Source organism: Tiliqua scincoides, chromosome 7 (genome assembly GCF_035046505.1).
Source record: "Tiliqua scincoides isolate rTilSci1 chromosome 7, rTilSci1.hap2, whole genome shotgun sequence".
NCBI classification, from domain to species: Eukaryota; Metazoa; Chordata; class Lepidosauria; order Squamata; family Scincidae; genus Tiliqua; species Tiliqua scincoides.
In genome coordinates this window covers 55708145-55718423 of record NC_089827.1, presented here as the reverse complement: position 1 = coordinate 55718423, position 10279 = coordinate 55708145, and the positions used below count along the sequence as shown (strand labels likewise).

The window sequence follows — 10279 nt, the reverse complement described above, 5'->3', positions numbered from 1 at the left end:
TGGAGTCCTCTCTAAAATAATTTCTCTCTGTTTTCCTGACTCGCTTGGGGAAAAAGTGAGGAGCTATCTTGGAGTAGAAGATGCCACCCTTTCATCCCTATTCAGCAGCACTGATACCATCCAACATCACTCCTGTTCTTTTCTTGGACCAAGACTGGTTAGGAAAATGGAGAGGAGAGACTGGATGACGTCCCTTCCTCAGTATGCCATGGATGTGGAAGGATAGGTGCCCAAGCAGCCTCCTCTCCTTTGACTTGATTGTTTGGCAACCTTCAGTCTCGAAAGACAATGGTATAAGCCTACAGCACCCAGTATTCCCAGGCGGTCTCCCATCCAAGTACTAACCAGGCCTGACCCTGCTTAGCTTCCGAGATCAGACGAGATCGGGCATGTGCAAGAATGGGTTTTGTCAGAGACCATTGCATCATCACAGAGGCCTCTGAGGAAGGTAACACAGGCCAACACACATTTTGCTTCCTTAAATGTTACACCAATTCCTGGGTATATTTGGGGTGCTGATTCCAAAATTGGCATCCGTTTTCCTCTATCACGTCTAGTTTTGGAGATATAGTATAGCCTCTTTAGTGAATGGTTCAAGCAGCTTCCTCATGAGGAAGCCTACATGAGGAGGGTGGGACAAAAGGAAGGCGAATTTCTTGGAGTGAGGTCCTTGAAGTGACTCAAACCCGAAGGAAGGCGCCTGAAATGTTACCATCACACTCAGCTGAGCAACAACTACCTGAAAGACTGAACCTTCAAACTAGGAACCTATGGCTGAGCCAGCCCTATAAGACTAATATTCCTATTGTGTGTGAACAATATGTCTTTTGGTTATATGCAGAGTGAAGCACAGATGTGGTAGAAGGAAGACAAAAGGACCCCCAGGCTCTTGTGGAACGAAAGTCTTTGTTGCCATGGAAACTGGTGCAACCGAGGCATGTGGCCTTGTCAGTGTGCAGTTCAAGTGAAGAGTTCCTATCTGTTGCTCATGGCCCAAAGTGCGTTTCAGATGAGAACAAAACCATGCCTTGAAAAATACAGTTCTTCCTTCTCTTCATCCCACTGAAAACCAGAAACTGAGTCTTGCAGGACAATGCAAGTGCAAGGCTGGGGAAAGTACAAGAAAATCTTGTGGGCCTGTGTTGCTTGTCTTTATTGCCTTGTCTCACAGAGTACTATGCTGAGTCTCGAGATAGTGAGTTATGGGATCAGGGCTTCCTTGGTTTGAATCTCACCTCTCACTAGGTGTCCTCAGACTAGCCGCTTCCTCTCAGCCTCAGTTTCTCAGCTGCAAAATAGGGACAATATTAATACACACCTTACAGGATTGTTGTAAAAACTACATTGAGATAATATATGTGAGATACTTTACACATGCAAAGTGTTATGTTATTATTATGCACTAGATCCATCTTTCCTGGAAGGGTTGAACCAGCATGATCCATTCTGCTTTGGCCCTGGGTGCTTTGTTTTACTAAAGACTGCCAATCAGAGGAGTAAGAGCAGTTCATGGGGAGTCTATTCAGAGTGGTACAGCATATACTTTGCACTGCAGGAAGTCCTAGTTTCAGTCCTGGGGCATCTCCAAATTGTGCTTTGGGAAGAGCCCTTCTTGTAACTCCAAAGAGCTGCTGGTAGATACGTGCAAGCTCCTAGTTTTAAAGGTAGGCTACCTCAGATTGTAGAAGACATGCAGAGGGAGATCAGTGCTTTTCAACCAGTAGTAGGAGTACTGGATTGTACTTCACCATACTTGGTCGCTCTGTTGAGGGGACTGCATGGCACTGCTGTGGCCCAGTCTGAACCTGCTGACAGTGGAGATGCTGGAGTGGCAGTGTACCAGTGCCAAGGTATGACTGGGCAGTGACCAAAAGAGGTATGAGTTGGGCAGGGAGATGACTGGACCATTGAATCCTGGACAACTGTGTCCTGGCCAAATGTGCCCCAGTCATTGGCGTCCCTGGACATTTGCACCCATTTTTTTTGTGTGTGTGTCCTGGACGTATGTGTCCCAATATATTAGATGTACTTTTTCATTTTAAAATGCAAAGGTAAGAGTTAAGGTAAGGGCTGGGATGAGAGGCTTAGCATATATAACATGGTTTTTGTGTTCCAGTAATAGTTTGTTGATCAGTTATAGTGGGACGCAAATAATCGGGACGCACACACAAAAAAACAGATGTGGACGTCCAGGGATGCCAATGACCCGCACGTATTTGACCAGAACACAATGGGTCAGGATGCAAATTCCCTAGTACCCGGCAAGGAAGGTGCACAACTATGGGGCAAGACACTCACTGCACTATAGCTGTCTCAGGTGGCAGTAGTTCTTGGAAAAATTATACCTGCAATAAAAAGTAAGGGTTTTTTTGTGGGGTTTTTGTTGTTGTTGTTTTTGTTCTCAGCTGCTAGCAACAACTGCTACTTGCTGAGCTTCTTCCTGGGTAGCCCCCCCAGGTGTGACCTGGAACATCGGTATAGCTACCAGTCACCAGAGCAACAGCTGCTCTGAGGAATAGGCCTGCGTACCCAGTGGCAGCTACAGCTTCTCCGTATCCAGCAGGAAAGGTGTGAAGTGGCACAAGTTGAAAAGCATTGCTCTAGTGACTAATGATTCAGAACCAGACCCCAGTTTGCCACTTGGCCAGCCCTGATTGGTTCATGCAAACTGCACCTGTGGCATGATGCAGGCTATTGCAAAACTCACCAAAGCTTGTCGGTGTCAGGCCTTGGCCCGACTGTGAGGCAGGCTGCTGCTGGGGTTGGTCTGATTGCGAAACAGATAGATGTGGGCTACAGTGGCCAGAGGCAGCAGACATGGTCAAGTGCTGGATCAAGACAAGCAGAGACCACGGCATGGCAGTTGCTCAACTGAGTGGCATTGCTCAGATAGGGCCACCTAGATCCTCCTGGTCTGTTTGTTCCTCAAGTCACCTGGGCTGAAAAGACGCACTAATGATTCTGGCCATTATGTGGGTGGTGCTGGATTGCCAGAACAAGCAAGCTGATAACTTCTCTTCCCTGAGAGCTGCTCAGGAGGTCAGTTGCCTGAATGCTTTTGCTAGAGTTCCTTGTAGAAGACCCCTGGTGTCTTAGAGTTGCAGGTAAGGTGAAGACCAAGGCATACAATAGAAATGAACAGAAACCTACTGTATTTAACAAGAGAAAGTTCTAGGAATCTTAAAGACAAACATGTTTGCTATAGCGTAACTTGTCATGGACTAGAGCCCAGCTCATCAGGACGCATCCATGAATGTTCATGACAACTTGTGCAATAATAAATGCAGTAGGACTCTTGGTAGTTTTTGCTACCACAGACCAATACGAAAGTCTGGAAGCACAGCTTTTAAAGGTGCCTCTTTACCCAATTAGCACACTTACGAGGACACTAAAGTAAGATTACCAGAAATGCCCCTGGATAAACAGTGATTTCCCTTCAGTATAATTGTTTCGATCTCTGGGAGTAACAGCACTTTCTGATATCAAAGCCTAACTAGGGAAAAGGGGAGCTAGGAAGCTCTCGGTCAAAGGGAATTGCTGATAATGAAAGGGGTGGAGAAAAGCAGCCCACAGGAACAGCTCTCTGCAGTTAAGAGGCACACAAATCCTGAAGGAGCTGTGGCAGTCATGGATGCCAGAGCATGCTTAGTCTGTGCGCTGCTTCTGGGGCCCTGGGACCAGAGATCTGGTCACCACACTTCTATTTCCCTGGCTCAAGAAGGAGAGATTTCCCGAAGTGAGGTTCCTTTGCCCCGTGAGAAGACCGCCGAGATGGCCCAGTCAAATCCTGACCTCCACCTTATCCGGAGTAAGCCAAGTATTCAAGTGAAGCCTTACAGCTTGTCCCTCTCCCCTGATGACTACCATCACTACTTTCCCAAACCCAAGCGTCTGCGTGCTCCTCGGTTGATGAAACTGCTGGGCTCTTCCTATGACCCCTTCTGGATGTCTCTTGAGGATCCCCGAGGTTTGAACACGAGTCTGAAAGAACTGGGTACCCTGAGCCAGGATCTCTCTGACCGTTCTGCCCGATTTAAAAAGAAACTCCTGCAGGAGGCTGAAGGATTAGATCTTCCTGAGCTGTTGCCTTTTGAGGATAGCGTCCCTGGCAACCTGAGCCAAGCCCTCCTCCGAAGCTTCCATCAGTGGCTAGTGGATAGCGCTACCTGCCATCTGACCTCTTCCTGGGTGGACATGGGCCCCATCTTCTGGCCACGCTGGGTACGACATACAGACTGTGACAGTAGCCGCCCTGGTTGCTCTTGGCCTCCAGGCATGACCTGCCGCCCTGCCCAGGTCACCCACATCAAACTCCTCGCATGGCATTGTTGGGTAAACAGAGACCAAGCTCTGAGCGCTGGGCAGTCCCTTCAGCAGTGTGTTTGGAGGCAAATTCCCTACCCTGTGGTGGCTGCATGCAAGTGTTCCTGCTACTGAAGATGGTGTTGGGTACTGCAGAGTGTTACCATCTTCTGGACCTTCCTAAAGCTGTCACTGTCTTTTTCAAGTCAGTCGAAACCTTCAGCAGTACAGCTGGGACTCAGAATGAAGAAATACAGTCATCTCCTGAACTAGAGACACACTGCAGTGAGAGATGGGAGAAAGTTGAAAAACATTTGCCTTGGGGAGATCTTCCGTTCTTCACAGCCAGGAGAAGAAATCAAGTTTTGGGATTCGCTGCCTATATCTACTGCAGAAAGCAAAAAGAATGACCTTCTGTGGGAAACAGAGGTGCCGAAAACCCGTTCTCAGGTTCATGTGCAGAATCATAAATCAATGGTAGTACTTGAACATCTATCTGCCTTGATATTCTGAGAGGCAAAGTGCTTTGGAAATGTCACAAGTTGTGCTCGTAATGGAAGGGGAAATGGGATATTCATGTGAAGAAATAAATGAGCTTGATAAATGTTTGAGGTCACCTATCCTGTCAGATCTGCCTGATATCTGGGGCCAGGGCAGTTGCCGTGTTCCTGAGCATATGGGATTGTGAACTTACTTGAGATAATTTAGTAACAGATCTTGGGAAAGTGGAAGCTATCCGAAGGGCCCCCCAGAAATGAATGGGAGATGGGAAGGAGAAATGCTGTCCTGTTTCTTCCATTTTCAGTGCGGCTTTGTAGAGGAGGACCTCCAGTTGGTGGTGCCCCATGGTGCAGGTCATTGATCTCTCTCACACTCTCACTCACACACCCACACACGGCAGATACAAAGATACAGGAGAGATCTCTTTAGTCTAAGAAGGAAGGGTTATTTCTCTGTTAACTTTTTTCTACAATAATAATCCTTTCTACAGGATTCCCAGACGCTGGGCCAACCTTGACTGGCTTAGCAACAACAGGGTTACGATAATATATTCTCCAGACCACATTCCTGAGCAGACATGGAGAAGTGTAATAGGAGAAGGCACCCACAAAACTTCTACTTCCTAGATAAGAGTGACTGCAATCAGACTTCCCAAAGTAGAATTTTTTTTTGCACTTCAGAGCTTCTGAGCCTATTATTATTATTATTATTGTTATTATTATTAACAGTATTTATATACCGCTTTTCAACTAAAAGTTCACAAAGCGGTTTACAGAGAAAAATCAAATAACTAAATGGCTCCCTGTCCCAAAAGGGCTCACAATCTAAAAAGATGCCAAGGAATACCAGCAGACAGCCACTAGAACAGACAGTGCTGGGGTGAGGTGGGCCAGTTACTCTCCCCCTGCTAAAAAAAAGGAGCACCCACTTGAAAAAGTGCCTCTTACCCAATTAGCAGGGGTACATGCTAACCATGCTACAGATTTCAACCCACTTAATAATAATTCTCTTTTTCCACAGGAATTGTAGTTTTGTGAAGAAGGGTGGTTGGGGTGGAAGTGGTAAGAGAAATATCTCAGTGTTCTCACTGAACTACCGTTCCCAGGATTCTTTGGTGGAAGCGAAGACTATGGTATAAAACTGATACAAATCTGAAATATAGATTGGACCTCAGTGTACTAAACCCTATCCTGGATCTGTTAGCAGTTTGGGTCTGTTAGCAAGAGCTGATGTGAACCCAGGCAATTATTTTATAAAATTACTATCTAGTTAGGATCACCGCTAGACCAGGCATTTTCAACCGCCGTGCCGCGAACAGTCCTCGGGTGTGCCATGGGAATTTGGGAGAGGTCATTTATTAGTAGGGCCACTGGGGGAAGTTAGCCCCCCTACCTGCAGTGCGCTGTGCCTTGTCAATTGTCAAAAAACTGATGGTGTGCCTTGACCATTTTGATGCTTTGTCAGTGTACTGGGAGATGGAAAAGGTTGAAAATCACTGCTCTAGACGCTGCCAACACCAGAAGAAAGGAAGCATGAAATTCTAAATGGGGGTACATTTGAGAGGCAGGCAAGTGTGCTGGAAATCTGTTACTGTTGAACTTTCAAAGTACAGTATGTGTCGCTGTCTTCAAGTATGAAATCACAGTGTCGAATACAACATTGTCCATCTGATCATACTTGTGATAGTTGTAAGATAGGAATTGTCTAATTCAACAGACTGCAGTCCAATCATGTATGGAAAGAGGTGAAAGTAACTGAACTTGGAGATCAAAACATATCATGAAAAGTTGGGGAGGAGCCTCCAAGAGTAAAGTATTAGAAGAGATTGGCTAAAACAAGGATAGGGACTACACTGGCCTTGGTGGTGCGTTCTGCTGTACAGCAAGAGTTTGTTACGTATGAATTTGATATTATATTATTATAAATTGGTTATATTATTTGGCTGAGTCCGGCAACCTACCATATGGTAGGAATACCCCAAAGCAGGAACTGAGTTGGCCTTATTTATAAACACAAACCTTGTTTGTACCAGCAAGCATGCATCTTGGTTCAATATGCATTATTAATTATTTGCATTGCTGCATTCTTAGTTATTTTATTCCACTGATTTTTTTTTTTTAATGCTGCAGCCCCTTTTGCTTTCCCAGCTTGCACTTTGGTGTTGTCCAAAGCATTGGTCAGGTGCACCTGACTTGGCTGCAGAACAAGAACCAAGAAAAAGTGAAAAGAGGCAAGATATTTGAAAGTTAAAATGGGGGCAGGATACTGGGAGAGGGTGGTGCCACTGGTTAAAACCACCTGAGTCATTTTTCAAGCTGAACTTTAGTACTAAACGATGAGAAATTCCATATTTATGTAAGCTAATTAATCCACACAAAGAAATGATGAGGTTTGGCTTTTTGAAGGGCAAATCTTGACATGTGGTAGATGGAGAACAGGGTATTTTTAGTGAGGACTAGAAGGAAGAAGCAACAGTATCGCTTACTGCGAGTCTCAGGGCACTGTTTGCTGGGAAAAGGTTAGATTTGCTGAAGCAGGCTTACTCCATTAAAAAAAAAAGCAAGCTAAAATTTGGACCTGCAGCCTCACACCAGCCATCTGTTCCAAGTGCAAGTATGCCAAGATCCTTCACAATGTTGAGTAGGTACATGTGGCCTGCTGCTGCATACGAGGATCTGTGGAATTAATCAAACACTGACATTACAAGAGGATGAGGACAGGACATCTCTGAACTCTTCCTAAAGCGACACGCAGCGGAAGCATCATTAGCACAAAACAGCAACACTGGGCAGCATGAACGAGACATATTTCCATTGCATAACAGGCTGGTTCAAAGCTTATTTCAGGATAAGCTGAAGTGACAACTTCAATGCTTGATTTATGGCCAAGATCTTTCTGTTAGGTTTGAGCATCACATTCTACAAAGCTACTATGCAGTACTAATTAATACCTTCTTCTTTGTAGCTTGTGCCTGTTTTATTGCTTCCTGTTCAACCAGTTAGGGCAGGGCTTTTCAAACTGGGGCGTTGCGACGCCCCAGCCTGCAGGCCCTGGCCCCCGCCCCCTTAAGGGGCAGGGGCAGCCTGGAGGCAGGGAGGAGGCAGCAGCGCGATCCCCAGGATCGCGCCACTCAGAGGGGCTGCAGGGGCTTGGGTACACGTACCCAAGCCCCTGCAGCCTCCCAGGGTTACAGGGAGCCCGGCGCGACCTGTAGCAGGGCTCCCCGCAGCAGTGAAAGTAGATGCAGAGCGATCGCGCCCCACCTCCGCTCAGAAGTGGAGTGCAATCACTCCTGCCTTCCCCCGCCCCTGCTGCCTCTCTCCTCCTGCCCACGCAAGAACTTAGTGGTTCTCAAACTCTCCCAGAGTTTGAGAACCACTGAGTTAGGGGATTGGTGATGAATCACCCCTTAATTAACTTTTGCTCCAGGGAGGGATTTAATTATCACGTTCCTTTCATAGTTTATTTTTATAGCAAAATAATGCCATTTTGGCATACAAATCTAGAACACAAGAAAATCAATAATTAATCCTTCCCCCCCCCATTCATTTTTATGACTATTAAGGGGTAATTTATTACTAAACTCCTTCAACAGGCAGCAATACAAGGGGCAGAACCTGCAAAGCAAGAATCTTTCAGTTAAAGCAGCAGTCTCCAAAGTGGAGACCATTGTGCACCGGTAAACCAGTCCCCGGTGCAGATGGCACTTACTGTTCTTCCCGGGGGCCTATCTTCAGATTGCCCCCGACCTTCACATTGGCCAGCCACACATGCCCAAAAACACAGGTGCAAAGGTGCAAAGCCAGCTGGGTCAAAAGACCCTAGAAGCGCAAAGTGAGTGCAAAGGTCATGGGCACTCTGTGGTACAAACAAGAGGCTCCCCTGTGGAACAGTAAGCACCATTCGCATGGGGAATCCAGCCCACCGGCCAGAGTCTGGAGAACCATGAATTAAAGCCATGGTGGTCCTGATTAGCCTCCATAGTACATTGCCAGTTCACAATGGAGAAGCTGGTGCTACACTTGCATTGTATGCTCAAAAACAAAAATCACCACTAATCAGCCCTGGAAAAATACATGAGGACAGAACGGAAATCACTGCAGAAAAACAATTTGACGTCTATAATTCAGCAAGGGGAACAACCATGATGGGAAAACTGCATTTTTGCTACCTTAAATGATACAAATTTCCATATCATTGCTGATTTTGCAGAATATCTCCTCACCTTTGATAGTATAACTTTGATAGTATAGTGGAACTTTATGGTGGGGTGGGGGATGTTGTAATTGAGATTCTTAGCATTTCCTGCTCTGTACCTTCACTCTAAGAAGGAGGTGACGTGCATTTGAAGTGTGCATGAAACACATGAGATGCTTTCCGTATGAGGCAAGAAAAGATAAAAGGAGTATTGCTTTTCCTCTCCCCACTTTGATTATAATGCAAAACCAGTGACTTCCTAAGAATTCAGAGCAGGCACTTAGTTGAGCTTCTTGAAGTTCAGGTAGTGTGCACTGTAACGGCAACACACATCAAAGGGCTGGGATTTTATGAGCAGGTGCCATTAACCCATTGAGATGGCTCAGGTTCAGCATTTTCTTCTTCCCTTATGTAAGAGCAACACAACTAGACTGTTACAACTGCGCCCTCTAGTGATCAGGTGGAAGCAGTTCTTTTCATGAAGACTGCAGTGTTGCTCATAATACGAGTGTTGCTCATACTTGCATAATTGCAAAGCCCAAAGATTGCAGCAAAAGATTACAGTGAAATCTGGGACAACATCATATGAATCTAAGCATGCCTGCACACCTTCTTCTTTAGTCCTTACCTGGCACTTGTGGAGCAGGTCATCCTCTCAACCAATATGCTGCTGGAGGCGCTACTGAGATCCATGTGTCATTCATGACATGGTGTACACCTTAAGATAGCTTCACTGTTAAACTTGGCTGGCCTGCCCCATTCACTAAAGTCAACGTAAGGAAAACTACACTGCCTACCTCTGGTGGCCACCATGATGCTTTTGTCACACACATTCCTATACTTATTTTTCATAATTCTGCTAGTCCTTGAAAGGTCAAAGGTCCAAGCAAGACACTTGAAAGAGCTTTCCAGGTCACTCGAGATTGCACAAATCTTCCTCTCCCCTTCTCAAGCCTGTCTCCAAAGCTCCGAGGACTAGATACTTGATTTTGCTTTTATTTCAAAGGATTCGAGATTACCACACTTGTGACTTCTGCACCCAATACCAAAAGCCACACTCATGTGCTGTGGCCATGAAATCTACACAACCTTTGGTACTTTATCATGGAATAAACCATGTCCACTTAACAGAATGGGGTCCAGCAGCCTCACGCAGCAGTAGCAAAATGAAGGTAACAGATTGGGAAAAAAGGGGAGCTGGGCTGAGTAAAGGGTCAGACAGCCTATGAAAGTGATCATCGGTTAGTGAAGAACAGAGGTACATCAGCTACAGGATCCA

The 10279-nt window shown here is 45.9% G+C and overlaps 1 protein-coding gene and 1 pseudogene across 1 annotated transcript; one reads left to right on the top strand and one right to left on the bottom strand.

The window, feature by feature from the left end:
• Positions 1-296: 296 nt before the first annotated feature.
• On the bottom strand, positions 297-417 carry LOC136658115 (5S ribosomal RNA; annotated as a pseudogene).
• Positions 418-3627: 3210 nt separating this feature from the next.
• LOC136657551 (noggin-like) lies at positions 3628-4437 on the top strand. The gene has a single exon (XM_066634468.1). It carries the CDS (start codon positions 3628-3630, stop codon positions 4435-4437), a length of 810 nt encoding a protein of 269 aa, XP_066490565.1.
• Positions 4438-10279: the final 5842 nt, after the last annotated feature.

What these genes read in the sequence shown, in the direction of transcription:
- LOC136657551 (XM_066634468.1), top strand. Translation starts at nt 3,628, where the DNA reads ATGGATGCCAGAGCATGCTTAGTCTGTGCGCTGCTTCTGGGGCCCTGG.